The 21,484-nt window shown below is 36.5% G+C and overlaps 1 protein-coding gene across 3 annotated transcripts in view; it reads right to left on the reverse strand.

The window, feature by feature from the left end:
- Positions 1–312: 312 nt before the first annotated feature.
- LOC107220361 (ras-related protein Rap-2a) overlaps positions 313–21,484 on the reverse strand; it is a 29,055-nt gene continuing 7,883 nt past the window's right edge. Inside the window, exons 1-4 of one of the 3 annotated variants that reach the window (XM_046745278.1) lie at positions 8,787–8,806; positions 5,231–5,347; positions 4,092–4,521; positions 313–3,329 (exon numbers count right to left, since the gene is read on the reverse strand). In XM_046745278.1, the coding sequence (XP_046601234.1) occupies positions 3,030–3,329; positions 4,092–4,521; positions 5,231–5,325 (825 nt within the window). In that variant the 5' untranslated portion in view covers positions 5,326–5,347; positions 8,787–8,806 and the 3' untranslated portion in view covers positions 313–3,029. Of the gene's footprint in view, positions 3,330–4,091; positions 4,522–5,230; positions 5,348–7,353; positions 7,399–8,786; positions 8,807–21,484 lie in introns of those variants that run through there. The other 2 variants (XM_046745279.1, XM_015658926.2) reach the window with 2 other exon arrangements.

A 21,484-nucleotide genomic window follows, 5' to 3' on the forward strand; every position in this document is an offset into this window, starting at 1 on the left:
TCTCAACACACGGCGTTATTTAATCGAAAATCCGTATTTACCAGCAGTGTGCTTGCAGTGACCCGCGTCAAGTTTTTCCCTGAAAATGGTGAGCATAATTAATAAATAACATTAAAAAATAACTTTACAGTCCTATGAAAATTCAAGCACGACGAACTATTCCAATGGTGAAAAAATTTGGTTGTCAATGAAATCATTTGTGCACTTGTTTCGAGTGATCTTTCTATCGCAGCGATAATCCGAAGCGTCATTCTTTTCACAAACTCATCATCGAGCGGTGTTACATGCATGTCAGCGAAATACAGACTCGGTAATTATATCAGGAATTCAGTTGGGATAATTTATTAGAAAACAGTACAAAGTTATTTTGGCTGACAAAACAAGACACTGTTATATCTGTTTTGAGTTTGAAATTCCCGTCGTAATTTAAACGGTGTTGTTTCAGATTATTTCATTGTTAATTTTATATAATTTTGTCGCATGGACTCGGAACGTGTTGAAGAAATATTTGACCTTCGTAACTATGATACGAGAAAAATTATTTTCGTAAAATACAATAACCCCATTAAACGTTGCTGAATCTTCCGATCGGATTAGTTGCGTGTGCAATTCACGACCAATTGTGATAGGGAGAGGAATTTGTCAGTTAGATATCATCGAAAATCAAATCGTGATAATCGTTGTAGAAGTTGATAATTGGGGAAATGAAAATAGATATATAGCCTAATGGACTTATTCATTCCGCGATATGCACATTATCGCGCATTTTTATAGTACATAAATAATTTTGTTGTCAGGAGTGACGGAAAATTGGTGTATCAACTGTGTCAAGTTTAACGGACCACCGTTTTTGTCAATTCGTTCGAAGCTACGTTCAGGAAACAGACTACATCGGCTGAACAAGCCAAGTTTCTTATTTATTAGGTGTAACGCGATTATAGAAAGAATCTCGGATTTGGTGGGTGAATTATTTAAACTGTATAACGTGAATAATCAGGCAGTAGAGAAGAAATGCTTGATTATTCAGCTTTCTAAGAATCCTAGTCTCAAACACTGTACTAGAACACGTGTTTACGAAAAGTAGAATGGAAGTAATGTAAACCATAATGATATTGTCATCCAGAAAAAAAGTTAAAATGTGTACAGCATGGCTATGGGAAACGCCTTTTTCTCATTTTAGTTTAACATTACATCCATATTATAGTTGTAAAAAGTAGTAAAAACAGTCATTTCTTGACACCGGCACAACAGTAGTGATGAATTTATAATTGTAGAGTAATCGATAGACAATCCATAAATTCATATAAGTCGTAGTATACACTTATAATGATAATCGTTACAGAGTATACAATTTCATTTCATTTCGCTTGTTCAATTTTCAATTCTCCATCTTCAAAATTTTCGTGAGAACTACGGTACAATTGCCTATACATATATATAATAAAGTAATAATTTTTTAAGTAGTGGCTGCATATATTGTAATTATAGTTCTGTAATTACATTAGTAGAAATAGTGGAACACTTTCTACATGTAACAACGTATAAACTACTTGTGCTTACATCGCATATACCCTCAGTATTACACCTTTATGCATATGTTACATGTCACTTGATCAAATAATCCATCGGATCGTTAACATGTTCAAGCATGGAAAAAAATGAAAATAGTTAAAGACTGAGCGGTAACCAGAACTAAAAATTTCTCTCACTGTAGTTCTAGTTACTATATGCAGTCCCTATAATTATTATCATTTTTCATCACAATCAAAAAATATAGTTCTTTAAGTACAAAATGAAAACGAAGTTTGCAGCTATTACAAGCAGAAAATATTCTTGTATTTTCTTGTTGGTAAATATTACGAAAATTTGGCCTAAGTGTAACAATAAATTGTGGTACAGGTTTTTTTTTTGTTAATTAATTAACAAAAATTTAGTATCGGCAACTATAATTGAGGCATTCCATGTCAAGCCGAGCATTCTGCAAGTAAAATACATTCGATCGACAGTTTTAATTCGCTTCGTCTCATGTATTCTACTAAAGAAAAAAAGGGCGTATCCATATTTTCAATGTATGACTCTAATTTAGACTTTTCAATTTGGCAGACGCACTCTTGTTCTAGTGGCTTTAATATCTTCAAGAGTGTTGAAGATGATCGAGCAAACAAAGAGGCATCGGAAAGGGTATGAAATACTTTTCAAAACTAACATAGCACATTTTTTTTTTCCTACATACAATCAATTGACCGTGAATTTCATAGGTCGAATTTTTTGACTTTGCTGTTAGCCATCGACAGCCAATTTTGACACTCTAAAAATCATGTGGTTTCATTCGCTTACCCATCATACATATATCGACCCAACAAATCTCAAACCTCACCAATGATGTGATCTTAAAAGAAAAAAAAAATCGATCCTCTTACCTCACGATTGTGTGGCTCAAAGTACCGGGTTCTTTTTTAAATTACCTTACATAATTTGTTATTTCAACGATACCCGTTTTAACGAATTGTACGCTTGAGAATAAAAGGAGTAATTGATATCGTACTAATTTCGCATCAACGTAACATATGCATATGTAGCGTAAACCAAAAAGTTACACGAGGCTGAAGTTAGTAACGTAAGCGTAACGAAACATTGGTTGGGAAAAAGGTCGTCATTTTGCAATTTTACAGTGACTTGGTAGTGTCGCAAGTTTTTTAAAATATCAATTTCTTTTCCCTTAATATAATTTCTGAAATTTCTTCGAAACGTGAATTATTACAATAACAACGTTACCGACTTCAACCTGAGAAAGTTACAGGCACGTTTATAGAATGGCACTGAAACAGGACCGTGCGAATCCATATACGCGGAATGATTTGGTTATCGGCTATTGTATACGTATTATATAGTATACATATCGTACGTATTACGTAATGTGGTGTGTATATATATATAGGCTAAACTGCTACTTAATTAACTTTCAGGATTTTCATTTATTTCTTCACATTAATCGTCAGTCTATTATCGGCGCTACGCAATTTACAGGATTAGGAAATAACGCATGAATTTCGCTTGGCGTCGTTTCGCTCGCGAATCTGTTGAAGATGCTGAAGCTGCGAGGGTGACGGAACGTGAGCGCTGCTCACCCTTGAGCTAAGATGCTGAGGGGGCGGTAAGGATTGCCGCCGTCTCCGTCGCAAAGCTGGACTCAGGTTGTACTTCACCTTAGCCTGTATCAACAGCTCCTTGAAGACCTGGTTTATATTCGTGTTCTCCTTAGCCGAGACCTCGACGAAACCGTTTTCCCAATCAACGGTCACCAACGCCTCCGTGCTCTCCCTGTCCACCTGGATTACCCAGACTCCGTTAATTCCACGTCGACACAAAATTCCTAAACGCGAGAAGAGAGCGTCCTGGTGGAAACAACTTCTACGTCTAACTACGAATTTGATTTTACGATTAAGTTGACACCTTCGTAGTCTTGGCATAAAATTTTTTTTAAGTCAACTTGGAAACACGAATTTCACAATATCAAGTTTTTCTGGCCTTTGGCTAACTTTCTACCTTGTGGAAAATCGAAGAGAAAATTCTCTGATGCGGACGGTCACGGTGCGCGATTTTTTTTCAAACAATTTTTATGTTCCGACAAAACACTATCGAAACTTGATTTAGACATTGATTTCAACGATTACTTTTGTAATGTTTATTTAAAAAAATTCAAGCATTATTCACTTTTGCGATTTGTTATACAATACATTATGCAGAGAGTGAATTCCTAACGACTGCATGGTCAGTCGTCTGCTAAAATACAACGCGCACGCGTAATGATCCGAGAGCGGATCTTCGCCAAGGCGACCTAACCTCATAAATAACCTTTGATTGAATTTTTTTTTTTGTTACATAATTAGCAGTGAGTCGTACGTTTTTAATCACCCCGTATCACAAAAGTATTTGACGATGAAAAATTTTTTAACCACGCGTTACGACAAAGTAAATTCTATTGATCACAAGTTTGCCAACATTGATTGATTCTGAGTACGAATCAGACCTAAGACCAGTTTCACTGGATTTTTATTCAAGACTGACGAATCGTCGCACGTTATAATTACCTCGCGATTTTCGTCAGCCAGATCGAGTTTGTTTCCAACAACGACAATTGGCACAGCGCTGTAACCTTTGGTCTCGAGTATTTGGGCGCGAAGAACCTTCGCCTCGAGGAAGGAATTAGAATCGTTGACATCGTATACCAGAATGAAGGCGTCAGCGGAGGAAATGGACAGAGCTCGCATGGCCGGAAATTCGTAGGCACCGGAAGTGTCCAATATGTCAAGAGTCAGCTGAATACCGGAAACATTGAAGTCGCCGTGATGCATTTCTTCGACGGTTCGTTTGTACTTAGCTGAGAATGTATTGTAGAGAAACTGACTGATGATTGATGATTTTCCAACTTTCGCCGCTCCCATTACGACGATTTTGTGACGAAACGAGCTTTCCGTTTGCTTCGTACTGTTGCTGTTCGCCTCTGATAGCCTTTCGGTGCTGCTCGTCGTCAATGCAAAGTGGATAAAACGCGATCAGAATTAATTCGAAATTGGCCCTTTATACAGTACGATCACGGACCGCGCTTTGCTTCAACTTAATCCCGGTGAAAATAGGGGAGCGAAAATCAACCGGGAAGGAAAAACGAATGAACTTTTCAACGTTCGAAAATTCCCTCACGATCCGATGTTAGTGAATTTAAATCCTCGTATAGACGGTGCTTCTCTCTTTTGTAAATCGTTTCAGTTTCAATTTCGCTACATTCTAGTCTTATATTTTACAAATTCGAATGAAATTTATATTTATGTATTAGAAATTATTTGAGAAAATCGTAACCAGAGAAATCGAGTTTAATTATATGTAAGTTTAGAAGGAGTTTTGAAAAATTGTACGTCGATTTTCCTAATTACTTGAAATAATTTTCAAAAATCTACTGTAATGAGTTCGATTTTTGTCATTTCACCTTTACATCTCTTAGTGCACGTTGTAAAAAATGACAGGTTAAAGCTTGCGGAATATAAATGTCGGTTTGTTGGTTTTAGTATTAGCATAAGCGAGACCCGCACGGGTGGTGAGAAAATAAAAGTTTCACGGTGTACGTTTGCATATAAATAATTCATACTTTGACAGATTCCGGTGTATAATATATATTTGTTTAAGTAAAAGCTCTCCGCGTTGGGGGCTGATGCTGTTGCTGTTGTTTTCTCACCTATTATTCTTCGGCAATTCTTCTTCTTGTTCCTCCTTGAGAGAGGATGGCTGAAGGCTAAAACGCCGGCGAAATTGATGGCGGCTCTTCATCATGTTTCTTCCCCCCTTTCAATATCTGTAAATATGAATAATTCGTTCAAGTTGAGATATCGAAGTTTCATCCGCGTGTAATATTATTCTGTACATACACGTTGGGGTAGTCTTTGAAAAGGTCATTTTTAAATTTCGAACGGCTCATTCCCTAAATCAGCTATGAATAATTCAAAAACAATTCCGTAACTTTTTCAGATTTTTATCTCTAAACTAACCCGAGCCCGTAAAAGGGTGGATTTCCCCATTTAACCCTTTCAGGAGCACATTAAATCCAACCAACAGATTTCGATCAAATTTGGTGCGGAAGGATTTCTTGGGTCACTGATTACGAATATCAACTCGAAATTTGAAAATTCAAAATGGCGGATCCAATATGGCGAACCAAAATCCAAAGTCATGCGATTTAGATAAAATTCAGTATTCTCGGGTTTTCGACGTCGCTGATTACGTATCTGAACTGGAAATTTGAAAATTCAAAATGGCGGATCCAATATGGCAACATCGAATGACTTGGGATTTAGGTCGACCTATTGGATCCACGGATTAGAGTTGAGATAAAAATATGAAAAAATAAGGAAATTATCAAAATTCAAAAATGATCTTTTGAAAGAACCATACTAACAGAGATATACAGAGTGAATTACTAACGACTGAATAGTTTAATGCGCACGCGCTAAAAGTCGAGAGCAAGAGCAGTTTTTTTGTCAGGGCAAGCAACATTTATAAATTCAGATGACAGGTCGCCGTGATATATCTAACCTCAAAAATGTTGGTAGCCCTGACGAAACAACAGGTCTTGCTCTCGAATTTTAGCGCATGCGCGTTAAACCATTCAGTGGTTAGCAATTCATTCTGCATAATATACAACATTGTATTTTATAATTCCTTAGCAACAAACAGTTAGACACCAACTATCGCTCACCATCACTCAATACTTTTACAGCACGTGTGCAGTTTCCTACATGTTATTTACACTTGTAACGTAATTTTTCGAGCCGAAAAAGTGTTAGCAAATCGAAAAGTTGAAACGAGGAATTTGAAGGGAGGTCCGCCAGTGATAAAAAAAGGATTTGTTTTCCTTGTCGAGAGTTGGCGGCGGTTGCTATATATATATATATGTAGTAAGCGAATGTCCGTTGGACCCTCCATTTTCGGGGCCAATTTCGAGTCACGTCGATCGGACTCCTTTCAACGTCCGCAAAAAGGTTCTTTGTCCGCCCATCCACTACTGTGCAACACCTTCTTCGAGCTTCAGGCTCGATGAAGCACGTGAGATGAAAAAATTGAAACTTTTCACCAGACTCGAATTATCACTCGCTGGTGAATGGAAAAAAATCAATTCACGAATTTTTTCATTTTTAATGCCTTAGATATTTTCTACTTAATAGAAAGATCAGTTCGATTCAGCCAGCTCATTGGATATCTAGCGATAAATTAAATCCACGCGGATCGATAATCGTTTGACGAATCTATTTATGACATATTTTTACGACAGCAGACAATATTGCAAATGGAATTTCCTCGCGGTAATCTATGATGATTTTGCTCCCCGTATTCGCGACGTTAACTCTAAATTTCACCCAGTAAAATTTGTTTGATAAAACTTTTAGTTATAGATTGTAGGTATACGGGGACATCCATTAATTTTCGATCAAGACATGCAAACTCGTCTAATCATGTATATTCTTATATTTAGTAAAATATCAAACGGTAAAAAAATTTCCAAAACTGATACGAACGTCACGATGTTGAATTTTGTACGATCTGATTCGTTTACACAATTTTCCGTCGGCTTCTCTCGTCGGTAAGTGAATATTAAATAAATTTTCAGAGGGTAGAAGCGCGCGATCTGCAAATGAAAAATCACCTTTGAACTTTTCTGCCACGGGACTAATTAGTTTTCAATTTTACGTCAACAAGCGGTATGTACACATTTGATAATCATTACGGTACGAATTGTACACGTTTAATTGGATGCTCGAGTCTGCACGAAATAAGAGTGTAAGATTGTCTACGTGTAGCTGGTACCAACATCAATGTTGTATTCCTACGTACATCGATTTTGGGTTAGACGTCTCCTTGCAGGAAGCAACTTCACGAATATACGTTGTACCTATGCATACATATATATTCTCGAACGATGGAGTAATATTGCCGATGTATAATAATAATGTGCATTAAGGAACATTTCGTACCACGCTGCTGAGTGGTTCAGCCCACATGGTATACCATGTAATTAGTTTCACTCTGCTCGTTAATTCTCTCTAAGAAATGAAAATTCCACGACTCGCGAGGAAGATTAAATCGTAATTTCTCATAACGTTCTTTTTATTGAAGTTAAAAATTAATGGGATCTATAAAAAAAGAAAAGTTCATTTCAATATACGAATCCGTTATGTACTTTATAATGCCAAATGATATTTATATATTGTTAAGTAGCTACAGAGAATTGTGTATTTTGTAAATAAAACCTGTAACAAAATTTTTATACTTGACGATCTTGAAATTTCAGTTACAACTAAACCTGATAAGAAAATTACTATAGTTTTATCGCGATGCGTTAATTCTGCAGCATTTGTAGCAGACAACTTATCCGATATGTGAACTGGCTTTCGTTTTTGAAATTGAGAAGAATTGAGCAGGAACTTGGTTGGAAAACAGTGCCGGAAATTACAATACGTATATTCATCAGATATTTGTGACACAACTTCTGGAGTCGATATTTCAAAGCTCGAAAGCAGTACAAGAATTTCACAAAGGACTTGGAAATAGCATGTGCAGGACTTTTTCTTGATACATTCAAATGAAATATTGATGCGGATATGCCTTGAGGGAGAAATTCGCTACACTCTTTGCGATACGAAAACAGCCCTCGGCGACCCCTCGATGAGAATTATGAAAGTCGAGGTGAAATAAAAAGAGAGAGAGAAAACCGAAAGAAGAGAAAGAAAGATCTGCGTGAAATTTTTTTTTCACCGGATCGTATAATCTACTCCTCCCATAAATGTACCACGCGCTGTGCGTGCGTGTAATGAAAACGAAACTACTTCACGCAAAGTGTAACGCGCGCGTGAAATTGTTCCGAGCTTTTGTGTAACGGTTGTCGTGAGGCGAGATATACTTGGGCGATTATTTGTTCCCCGTAAAAAGAAGCAAAGTAATATCTACCCAAATGGGGAAAAATAAAAGTAAATGTAGGACCGTATCGCGTGGGCGTCGAAAGAAAAGCTCGAATCTAACAAACGTAGCAATCCAACGATATAATTAACTTGATACTCACGCTGCAGAATGAGATCCAAGAGAAGGGAAGGAAAAAAGGAAAAGCGCAACGATGGAGGAGAAATTAAAAGAAAAGTCCGACGGTATTGTTGAAAGGAAAAAACGTTCTTCTTCGGTCTTTCTTTGTATTCTTAATTATTATCGATAACAACGTCTTGTGTTGCACGATTTTTTCTCCTTACCGTAAAACATTCCATGAATTGTGCGGTTTCGTGTGAAAAAATCAAAATTCGACACCACGGATAGAGAAAATAATATGTAGTCTTGGTAAATATAGATCTGCATATATTTATTATTACAAGTCAAATATTTAATTTGAGATTCGAAAGATCCACAAGCACCGAGATTATCGCCACGCTACGCGTTAAAATCGTTACGATGCGTAGAGATAAGGCGAACAGTGAGCAGCTATTCCGGTTATTATTGGAAAAATTATGCATGTGGAATCGTGAGTTTATTTTTCAAACTGCCCGTAGAAAGGGAAACGAAAAATTTTCCGCGATAGAGAAAAAAACCAAGCGATTTACAAACAAGAACTTTAGCCGAATATTTTCTTAGAGAATTAAAAAAAATTTTTTCCCACCGATTTGAAATTATAACGAAAAATATCATCATTTGATTTCATTCTGCTTGTTTTCCAAACCTTTCAAGTCAGAGCTAAAGGAATTTCAAAAGAAATGTGAAATTTTCTATTTTGTATCATTAAATTTAAATGATATGTTGTATGATTTTCGGTTCAAACTTTTCTAAATCATTTTCCATTTAGCAAACAGAACTAAATACGTACTTAAACGGATTTTGATGATTTCGAACTATGTTAATTTGGCAATAAAAATTAGATTAAAAAAAAAAAAAATAAAATAAACAGCAGAATACAAATACGGTGTAACTGAATAATAAATTAAGAATATTAGAATTGTTTCAAGTAAAAATGTAGTACACAAAATCTATGCGGCGTAAAGGATTTCAATGATTTTAAATAAATACGACAGATGCCAATGGTAATAATAGTGTGTTTAACGTAGGGCAGGATTCGCTGTGTTCTAGGTTCAGTAGCTCGAAAGTAGGTCTGGCGTAGAGCCAAAAGTGGCATGTGGCGTCGTTGAAGAAGAAGTAACAGTGCGCCCTGATAATTGAGAGGTCAAAGAACCTGCTGGGTGAACGAGTACCCAAGTAGGGGGTGAAACAGTTGAGAATAATAGGGAACAAAGAGCGAGTGATTAGAGGGTTTAAAAAGCGTCTATCCTCGACTTAGTCGAATGCCGCAGAATCGTAACAGATCGGGTATAGATAAATACTCGGTTAACCCTTTCAGTCACAGTGGGATGCTCAGCGTCTCACCTCAACAATTCCCATGTCTTAGCCTCATCTTTGTTACTTCGTATGGCTATTAAAATATGGAAATGTCTATTTTGATTGTTTCTTCGATTTTGCATCCGCCATCTTGGATTTATAAGTTATGAAATTCTAACTTCAGATTCGTGATCAGTGACCCCAAAAACCCTCGAGTAACAAGTTTCGACCAGAATCATCGAATTTTTACAGTTTTTTCGATTTCACATCCGCCATATTGGATCCGCCATCTTGGATTCATAAGTTATCAAATTCTGAATTTAGATTCGTGATCAGTGACCCCAAAAATCCCCCAGTAACAAGTTTCGACCAGAATCATCGAATTTTTACAGTTTTTTCGATTTTACATTCGCCATAGTGGATCCGCCATCTTGGATTCATAAGTTATCAAATTCTAAATTTAGATTCGTGATCAGTGACCCCAAAAATCCCCCAGTAACAAGTTTCGACCAGAATCATCGAATTTTGATAGATTTTTCGATTTTACATCCGCCATATTGGATCCGCCATCTTGGATTTATAAGTTATCAAATTCTGACTGCAGATTCGTGATCAGCGACCCGAAAAATCATCGAGTAACAAAATTCGAGCCAGAATATTGTTTTTGAGTTGAAAAATGTACGACCGAAAAGGTTAGCTTCTGTTTCCCTCACAGTTGCTAAAGGCTTTCGCGAGAAAGCTCTGCCTCCGTTATTTATCTGTTTAATAACTCGTCTGCAGGGACCGATTTTTTATTCGGCCTGGCTAATTAAGAGCTTTCATTATTCACGCTGAAGACGGATCGTCCTGGAGATGACGGATGATACAGACAATAATACAAAACCCAAAACCATACCTAAGAGATTATCTAGTCTAAACCAGGCGCTGTAATTCTGCTCGCAATCTACGCGCGACAGAATTTTTGGAACACCCACCGAAGCTCCTTTCTTCTCTGTTACATCTCATTTAAAAGCGGAATACCGTTTAGAAGCTTTAGACTGTGTCTTACAAATAATGTCACATTATTTGATAGTTTCTTTCAAGTTTTATGAACAATAGTTCATTTCATTTGTCAATAAGTTCTTATTAAATGGTTTGGAATGAATTTTCGACAGCCACGATAGCTTTTACCGATCAATTGAACCGCAAGTGCAGTGATAATAATGGCACTGGAAGATTAGAAGTGAATTTGAATAATTGAAACTATAATTTATATTGAATTTATTACTGAACAAACAACGTATTCGCTTGGGAGTAAAAGCATCACAATAGTTGTTAATAATTGAATATAATTAGTGTCGATTGGTAATTGAAAATTGCTTTCATGATCATCGCGTCAAGTACTTTCAATCAACTTTACTTCCATCAATTATAGTTGCACTTTTAAACTTTTTTTGGATGATATCTTCAATACATACTTAATCGCCGGCATTTTAACATGACATAAATATAGAATAGAAATCAACATCTTCTACCCTGAAAACTCGATCAATGAATAATTCTTTACAGCTATAAGAGAACGGTTTTAAAGAAATTGCAGTCAAACATTTCGTTGGAGTTCAATTCCATAATCGTTATTCTTGCGCACATATACAATCCGCACTCCTTACAATTCTGTAATTCTAACATCGGATTAATTACGTTGCAATAGTACACGGAAAGAAGAGCCGTCTGCATAAAGGAGTCTAATCGATTCGTTGAATCGAGTCTGTCAGAACTATTAGCAGTAGTTCAGCAGTGGCAGGAAAAGCTTCCTTTTATGCGGTGGTCGCATTGTTCTAAATTCCGCTGCAGTCTCTTTCCTCTTTTATTTCAATACTTTGAGCTGTATAAGAGGGTGTAGTGCTGGCGAACTGCAGGGAATAAGAAACTTGGCAGTTTCTTAAGGGCTGTTATCTGGCAAGTTGTACAAACCCTCCGTGACTCGTGGATTTGCAGTAATCTCTTGAGAAAGTCCCACTTGAACGAACTCGTCGGAGTCCTCGCGTGGATTTTTACATGTTCTTTTTTCTTCCCTTGTTTCCAGTTTTCACCATGGTAGAGTACACTTGTTAAACCTTCACCGCGATACAGTGCCGACGAAAATTGGTTACAAACTCTCACACTCACGAACAAACGTTCAACTGCAGCCAACTTGTTTATCGTACCTACTCGCTCATTTCGCTCGCGCAAAAATCTGCCTTGTGCCTTCTTAAGTGCATCGCGACCTGACGCACAACGCCTTCAACCATTACTACACTATCGAAAATTAGTCACATTTCATGTATACATCACTATAATTTATAGCTCCTACGACAATTTCGCGATAGCACGGAAACTTCTGTCAAAATTTCATGCCAATCGGACAAGTAGTTTTTGAAATAATCGGCAAGAAACAAATCAGTGTAGATAACTCAATTTCATAGTTTCTACGTTACTTCAGATACACTACGGAAGCTTCTGTTTAAATTTCGTGAAAATCCGTCGAGCCATTTTAGAAATTATCGGTAAAAAATTCGGTTTGTTTTACCGATATTTGTTCCCCAAATCGGACAAGCAGTTTTTTAAATCATCGGTAACAAAAAAACGAACCTTGTATTTTTATAATAGTGATGTTTCAGTTGATATTTTCTAGGTTACTTCAGGTATACTACGAAAGCGTCTGTTAAAATTCAACGAAAATCGGTCCAGCAGTTATCGAGATTATCGGTAAGAAACTCGGTAGGTCTGTTTTACCGATATTTTTTCCCCTCAGTGGTAGGCAATCGAACATACTGCGTTGTTTACTCTAAAGCACCCTGTACATAACATTCTCTCGCTTAACGAACATGCAACACAATGCAACTTTGTTTGTTTCAAGTAAATGTTCAATGTGTCTGAGATTCGTTTATGCGTAAGATTCGCATTATATGCAGCCCCATAAACGTTATTCACCCAATTTAAAGGCCGTATCAGTATCTCTGCGTTTTAATTTCCAATTTAAACGTGACCGTCGTCGCCGTGTTTTATCGTTACTCCTGGTGTCACCGAGTCAGGCTCCGCGGCTTTATCCTACAAGGCTGGGGAATCGAATTTGCCGTGTTTACACCGTAAAGCAAACGGATCCTGCTGAAGGCATCTCGTCTAACGGGGTAAAAAGTGAATTGCTCGGTTGATTCAAGAAGATTATGTGTAGGTTGTATAGGTATACCTATACACATAGCAATGTAGGTATACCTGTGTAGAAAAACACGGATGAAGAACCCCGAAGCGAACGAAAATTGAAAAGGAAAGTTCGGGTTCGGGAATTTCCAATCTTCGGGATAAATTGCATCCGTTTCATAATTCTTAATAGCTTTTTTACAGCTACTTTCAAAAATTTTCGCAAAAAATATTCAAGTCAGCGCTCAAATATATTTTATGAAATTCAATATCCTGTAAACTTGCTGGTCGATTGACAGATGATTATTATAACGGGTATTCGGTAAGTCCATTAAACTCTGTGGCACACGATGACCCTTGATTTGAAGAATCGACTTTAGGAAGTTTAATCATTCCTTGGGAGTATTAATTTTCTCCAACATCACTTGAAAGATACTTGAAACATCAACGAAACGAAACGATATTACGACGCAAACTAATTGAAAGTCAATTTTGTCGTCTCATTGTTGGATCATTAAAGATAATTAAATTCTAAATTACCCTACAAATCTTGTAAACACACATTGTAAAAACTATCTTTCATCATTTATCAGCATCCATTGATTCGTCATTCAAAACAATATCAATACTTGTATCGTATATTAAAATATACGAACTGGGACAGTGCGATTAATCGTTTATTCGCTAGCTTCGTTTAATTATTTTTCCAATTAATCGATAAATCGATCTATCAAAAAAACCATAAATCGAATCTTACCAAATTAAAACTACTTTCACTGTGTCACTTTTACTATACACAAAGAAAAAAGAAGAAATTGTCAAATTTCCTTGAAAATTTCGTGACCGTACGTTAAAATTCCTGCATTCCGTAAAGGTACCTACATAAAGCAAGCAATTTTTTGTTGAGAAATTGTTTTCAAATATTTGTTTTCGTCGACACCTGCAGCGGAGGTTTTTCCTCCCTGAACGAAACGATCAGGGTGTGTAAAGAATTGTTTTTTCTTGGTACCTCTACTTATTTTCTCCCCAACCTTTTTTTTTCGCCCAGCGAGTTTTCCTCCTCATCTTGCAGCCGAGTTTTCTCGTTTATTCATGCATATACAGAGTAAACGTGTATTATTTATGTATACCTACGATACAAAGCACGTTAAACTCTCCTTAGCCAGATCATTGTCGCCAAGGCCACGTCCGGTTATCAAATGACATTGTCGGATTGGCTTCGCTCAAGGGGAACAACAAACGATATTCACCCACACGCGCTTCTGAAGCAAGGCTGCAGGCTTCCAAGCGTACATTATAGACCTTTCTGAGTTCAATCATGCATGGGTAAGGCTAAAGGCATGGAAACGAGGTTCTGAATATCTCTGCCGCGAGGTAAGGCCCTCACTTGTAATTTACCACCGAGAGAAATTTAATAACGATGACAAGTGGATGCAGTCATTATCCTTCGTCAAGCTTGTACGCAAAATAATATTCTCAACCCCGAGATATTTTTTACAGGTTAAAATTATCCCGCTGCACTTGACGATCAGGGCCCAGATTGTAATCGTGAATTTCAAAACGATGGGAGGAAAGAGCTGAAAATTCAACCCGTTAACATTTCAAGGATACGAAATTTTTTACACATTTTTCTACGCGGTATTTCAACAAATTTATTTACAACTAGACAATTTTCTAGACGTTAAAACGTTTCAAGGAAAGCTTCGGCAGCTCTTTTTTAAGAGACCTTTGGGTTTGATAGGAAAAATCGTTTCCAACAAATATTTAGGAAAAACGTTGTTTCGGAAAATCTCAACAGCGTTTCTTAAAAAAATGAAGCTTAAAAACTCTGGGTTTGAAGGTACGAAGAAGAATAATCGTTATTCAAGAATCGTTCGAAAAGAAAATGTGGTTTTAAAAATCGATATGGAAATCTTTGGATTGAGAAAAAAAAAAAAAAAAAACGTTGGTCGAAAACCGTTCCCAAAAATTGGTGAAAGAGTTAATTCTCGATTAAAAAAAAAAAAACAGGTTTTCAGACCTACAGGCTCGAAAAAAACAGGAATCATTGCTCGTCTATAACTGTTTGGAAGTAAAAAAACTCTCGAAAAAATGGGAATAATACATTTTGGAGGTGTTACAAAATCGCCGATCGAATCGTAGAGTCTTTAGGGTCTAAGCAATCTTTGGAATTGGACTGGAATAACCGGTATACAGTATCGTTCGATTCGGATTGATGGTATCGGATAAATTCCGTATCCTTCACCTCTCACAGCTAATATAGTGTGAACCCCTCGATTTTTGTGGGCAATACGTGACTTTATACAGGTCTGCATCAAGTTGATCGAGGGTGGAAATAAAGGGGCGGGAAAGTGAGAGAAGCATTCACACTGTGCACCTGACGCGTCAACTTTTTCTCAATTTTAGCAAACGTCGTATACGATATACGGCATATTCTCGTAAAAGTTTCATGCCTCCATGAAAGACTTCGCGGGGTCTCCGGTCGCCATAACTTGCTGAATCACACTCCCGATTACATCTCTGCCCATTAACTTCTCATACACCTACACAAAAAATGTCCACCGGTCACACCAAGGTTTCTATAAATGGTGTTTCATGTCGTAACCCCATGGACGTACCTTTTATCGGAGAAAAACCCGAAAATGATTTCCCAAGAAAAATTATGTGCGGTTTATTAAAGACGACCTGCCGCGAGTATAAAGATGTTTCGTTTTTTTTTTTTTTTTTTTTTTTTTTCTGAACGACCACCATACGTGACACACACGTGCCTTTATTGTTCTCTTAAATTTTCGGAGAATTTATCGGGTGAATGGATAATCATTTTATATGGGGAATTCCATGCAAACCCGACCAATGTCTGGTCATCTCCATTTCTGATTGTGTTGACAAAAATGTTCTGCAATTGTTCCAACTCTGAAATCGAGACCCATGAAGGAAAAAATGTCGAGTAAAATAAATTCCGATCTGAGTTATAATAATTATCCGACTTCGTTTCATTAGTTGACTCTGTTGATAATTTACTAAAATTAAGTTAATCAAAGCCCGATAATCCGACCACCGTAAATCACGCGTTATCATCTTCCGAAGTACAAAAGCTGCAGAAATTCGACGCGAATCAGCTGGATACGTACTTTGAAATCCGATAACTCGTGGTTTCCTAATTGGGATAAATAGTCCATTCGACACCGTTTAATTCGGTTAGATTCTCTAGGTTTTGATCAATTTTCAGATGAAAACAAAATACGAGGATGACCGAGAATAATTACACAAATTATACCCCGCGAGAAATTTCTAATCGAACTTGACGTTTCGTATATATTTATATATATACGTAAATTATAACGATACTTGTCTCTGTAGAAATGCGAGAAAACATAATTACATTGATTTTGGTGGAACTGAAGGGTGGGAGTAAAAATATAGAAAGATCAAAAAATTGAACAGCCATATTATCGAATTTTTAAACAAGCGGAAACTTAATTTATAGAGTTTAAAAATGTTGAAAGTAGAAGTATGGATAAGTAAAAGAATAGAAAAATCGGAAGATAGAATGCCGAAGTTTTAGAATCGTCAGTATTCCTTTCGATACATATTTTGAACTTTCTATATTGTGTCATTCTGTATTTCGACTTTCGATATTCACAATTTTCTATACTTGTACTTACCGCAACAATAAATTTTATCAATAAGATTTTCGCGTCAATGAAAGTTCGATATTCCGGTCCTTCTGTCAATCGACGATCCTAGTTTTTTTTTTTTTTACACCTTGCCCCTAAAGTTTATCCGTGAGCTCGTAAAAAAAAGTTCTATAACAAAACGCGTCTACAAATTGATTTGGTTAAAAAAATCTTAAAGTCTTATAGGAGGGCAGGTATCAAGGGAGGAAATGAGAGAGCCAGAGACGGAGAAATAATCGGAAATAGAAGGCGAAGGAGAGAGTGAAATGGGTTTAAGTACCTACAACGATGAGAGTCGAATGGTTGGCGCCTGCCTGTCCGTACCTCCAGGTCTTCTACTTGTTACCGCCTGATCACCTCGCCTTCAAGGATTTCGCGGATGAATTCATATCGTCGCGGCTTTTATATTGCAATATAACGACTCTCCTCGAATCCCTCCGGCGTAAAATCTCGGCCAGAATAAGGCAGGATTTATTAAATATCTACATGTTCAACTCGGAATATATATCGTTCACAGGCAATTGCAGATGTATATTGAGAAGAATCGAATCGATATAATTTGAATAAGAATAAGAATCATTTCTCAAACTGACTTCATTTGTCAAATAAAACCTTCCCTTCACCATTTTTTTTTTCATCTCTCCTCGTCACCGTTTTTTATTACTATTATTATGATTGTTATTTATTTATTTTTTTTTTTTAAAGATAAACTGGTTAACCAAAAATCAATACTTTTTATCAATTTTATTCCTGACTCGACCATAAGGTTAACTTTTTTGACCTGAAAAGCGGGCCGAAAGTAGCATATTATTCCCTCATAACTTTACTTCCCTAATCTAAGTGAAAAATGTATCACTTTTCTCCCGCATTTGCGGGCATTTATATGTATATTGTGGGAAATTATTTTTTTGAGTAAAAAATCGCGCTTCGCTCGGCCATTAAATTCACCCGCAGGAATAATCTTTGACTTTATTCCCTTGTTACGTAATGTACTGTTATTTCAAGATATTCGCGCATCGGGTATTTACGAAATTGTTTTATTCGGAAGTTACGGAGATCCATTGAAAAATTGAAAAATCGGTAATGATGGAATTAAAATTGATGCATTTATGCATGTGCGTGTTACAGTTATGTACAGAAGATTAAAGATTAGGAGAAAGAGATAAGCTGATATAATATGGTGGATTTCAAACTTTTAATTAATCTAACAAGGGACCGCACATAGAGCTGCAACTAATTAATGCAGGCTCACAACACGACGTACATGCACAAGTGAATAATTTCTACAAGTACTTTATACCTTACACTACACACATACGTTTTTATCTTTGGTTATCGTCGGCGTAATAAGCAGGACAACATATCTAGAACCTATTACTTATATTCAATAAACGACCGAAAATTAGGTGGATAAAACAGCTCGACGAAAAAAAATTTTTTTGAATTTATATTTCAATGAATAAATTTTGATTCTATTCATCGAGTAATAACCAAAATCTTCATTTATTACTTATAAAGTTTGCTTTTGTACTTTTTACACTGGTAAATAACACCGGTCAGCACAACAATTTTTGAATCTGAGTTCCAGATGTCAAATTTTTTGTAGAAACCAAAACCATATTTCAGATTTTAAGAAAATTTCCTATTTTCTCAAACACTTATCGTAAATATCAACAAAACAAACTTCTGTTTTGCATTTAAATTTTTTAATACAAGTGATTTAAACGTGGAACTGAAACTTGTTTAATTGTTATTTACAATAAATGTTTGAGAAAATTCGATATATCGTTCTGGTTTCTACAAAAGCAAACTTTATCGAATAAAACTATTTTTTCTTCTATTAGTTACGTGAGAGAAATCAAAATTTGAGTCAACACTCAAAATTACCTATAATAATAAGATTTTGGAAAGTATGCTGCGGCAGTGTAAAAGTGAGCGTGTTAATTAATTTTCTTCATACCCTGAAACTGTTATCTGGACTGTCTTTTTACCGAGAGAAATGGGAATTAACGAACGCTAATGGAGCTACTTAAATAATTGATTATTCTTTTTTCTTTCCTCGTTTTTTTGCCGATTTAGAACTGGTGATCGATCCATTTCAAGCCTGCCAAGAAGTATAAAGGAGTTTCGAAAGTATTAGCTGAGCATCGTGGAAATACTGTTTCGTTGTGATAAGCAAAAGTATAATACAGTCGATTATAAACTAGATTTACATTGGAAAGTGTTAAAGTTTCGAAAACTCTGACTGTACGATTTCGTTTCAGGCTATGGAAAAATTCGATGAAATAGAAAAATCTTATTCAAATCAGGGTTATATATGAGGCATTGTTTTCCCGGCAGCAGAAAAACCCGAAGTATAAAAGTTTATGTGACGGCAGGCTTTGCGTGGTCCGGAAATTGAAGATTTGCGTTCGGAATCTAGCACGATTCAACCTTTATCACCATCTTTTCACCGCGATGGTTTTCTTTCGGGAACCTTGAAAATTTATACAATAAAAGGAAAAGAATGTAAAAATGAATCGGCCGATGGATCTGTGTCAAAATTCAAGAAAAAAGATGTTTTCAAACTGTTTATAAAATTTTTATCAATGTTGTTTGGTCCAATATTGGCGAACACGATCTCTGCTATATAATAGGCATGAATCTAAGAAAATTTGAATAGCGTAAGTAAAGACGTCAAAGATTTGAAAAAAATTTCTATAATTATATCGTTAAAAACGATTAAACTCTGGTGTTTTTGGTCTGATTGTGATATTATACTGATTTACAATCAGATTTGCGCGTTATAACTGCATCATACCACAAGATACCTTGAAGTTTTTTCAAACAATTTGTAGGGATCTGATCAGCGAGGAAAAAAAATCCAAATAGGCGATGTATAATCAGATGATAAGACACTGTAGTTTAAATGTTTAATCACTATGAACGTTCTAATTATAAAACCTCTTCTCAAATGTATTAAATTATATATCTTAGCTTTTGTGTCATTTGCATATCATCAGCATCACGTTTTTTCGATATAGTATAAGAGACTCGAACAGTACAAAACACAGTCACAAACTAAAAAAAAAAGAAACATTTAAAAAAGCTGTCTTCAGACCCGTTTTTCCACCACGAAAAGACACCCTTATGCATCCAAAAGATGTCTTCCCGAACTTTTGGAGGTGAAAAAACAGGTCGCAAGGCACCTTTATAAACTACTTTTTCTTTTACGACTTCAAGTTTTGTTTTATCTGGACGATGTTGTTTCATTCGTGTTCACCGTAGTGATTTTTGCAAGGGGTGTTTCACCGTAGCGGTTGAGGTGTCAATATCATTCAGAACCATTTCGTAATTTTCAAAACGACTTTGTAATTTCCGAAATTACACTAAAAATCGGTAATATTGAAATAAAATTCTGCATTAGTATCATCATCGGTAGTCATGAGAAATAATTTAGGATTACAGGAATCTCTTTGTATTCTTAAGAAATCATGAGAAATGACGTAATCAAAGTAAAATTTACATGTCAAGTAATCAGTCTATAAAATTTAAGTAATCACGAAATACGTAATCATGGTAAAAATTTTTGCTCTGGTCAAACTGTCAAAAGTAATAACTGGTAGTCATGAGAAATCATTAAGGATTTCACGAATCCCTTTGCAATCTTAAGAAATCATGCAAAATCTTATAAATCACGAGATATTACTTAATCAAAGTAAAATGTATTTGTCAATGAATGACTCTGTAAAATCTCAGTAGGTAATCACGAAATACGTAATCATGGTATGAATTTTTGCTCCGCTGAAACATCCCCTGAGTTTTTGTCATTTTTGCCGATCTTCCTAGTGAACTTTGAAAATAAAATATGAAAGGGGGTCAGAAAATAGAAGATCGCCAAAGCTGCAAGTTGGTCTACCGTAAATGGTAAATTCCTGGCAGTGTCGGCCGGGGTTGCCGCAGTGCAACGAGCTGCAGTTGCACCGCACGGCCATGGGAAACTGGAGTAGGGCAACGACCCAGGAATACGGGATTATAGTATCCAATCGCCTCCGTTCGTTACACCCGCAAACGAAACCCCGGCTCCGCGGCGCCAAGGCGCGTTGACTGCTCTGCCCTGTCTGGCAGGGCACGAGGATGTCGATGCCCGAGGCTGTGCCAGACTACCCCATGCGACACTCGCTGTGCGGCCCTCGGATTGCGGAAAATTTTTTTCCCACCGACGCAGCATTAAAAAACGCCGTGTTTCGCTGTTGAGAGGATGCTGTGGTCAGTCTTTACCGACCGAGTAAAATGTCACTCATTTTGAGTAATATCAAAGCCTTGTACGTATCACCGATGTGGAAATACCGAAGTCAGCACGATTCTAAACGCAGTATCAAAACCGTAAATGCCCAAGAAAACTTTTTTTTTACGCAACAATAATAAAAACGCCATGGTTCGCTGTTGAGAGAATGCTGTAGTCAGTCTTTACCGACCGAGTAAAAGGTCACTTTAACTTCACTATTATTCACGCTTACGCATTGCAGAAGAAAAAAAATTTCAGATCAACTGCGGTGGGTTAGCTCACGGTTGAATAATCAAATACGCATGCGCTGAAATTCTACAGTTATCTAAGCAGTTGTTTTATCAGGTCTACCAACCGTCATGAGTCCAGATGACAGATCGCTGCAATGTATTTATCCTCAAAAATGTTGGTCGTCCTGATAGAACAACTGCTTTTGCTCCAGAACTTCAGCGCATGCGCGTTAGATCATTCGACCATGAATGAA

This window comes from Neodiprion lecontei, chromosome 7 (genome assembly GCF_021901455.1).
Source record: "Neodiprion lecontei isolate iyNeoLeco1 chromosome 7, iyNeoLeco1.1, whole genome shotgun sequence".
NCBI classification, from domain to species: domain Eukaryota; kingdom Metazoa; phylum Arthropoda; class Insecta; order Hymenoptera; family Diprionidae; genus Neodiprion; species Neodiprion lecontei.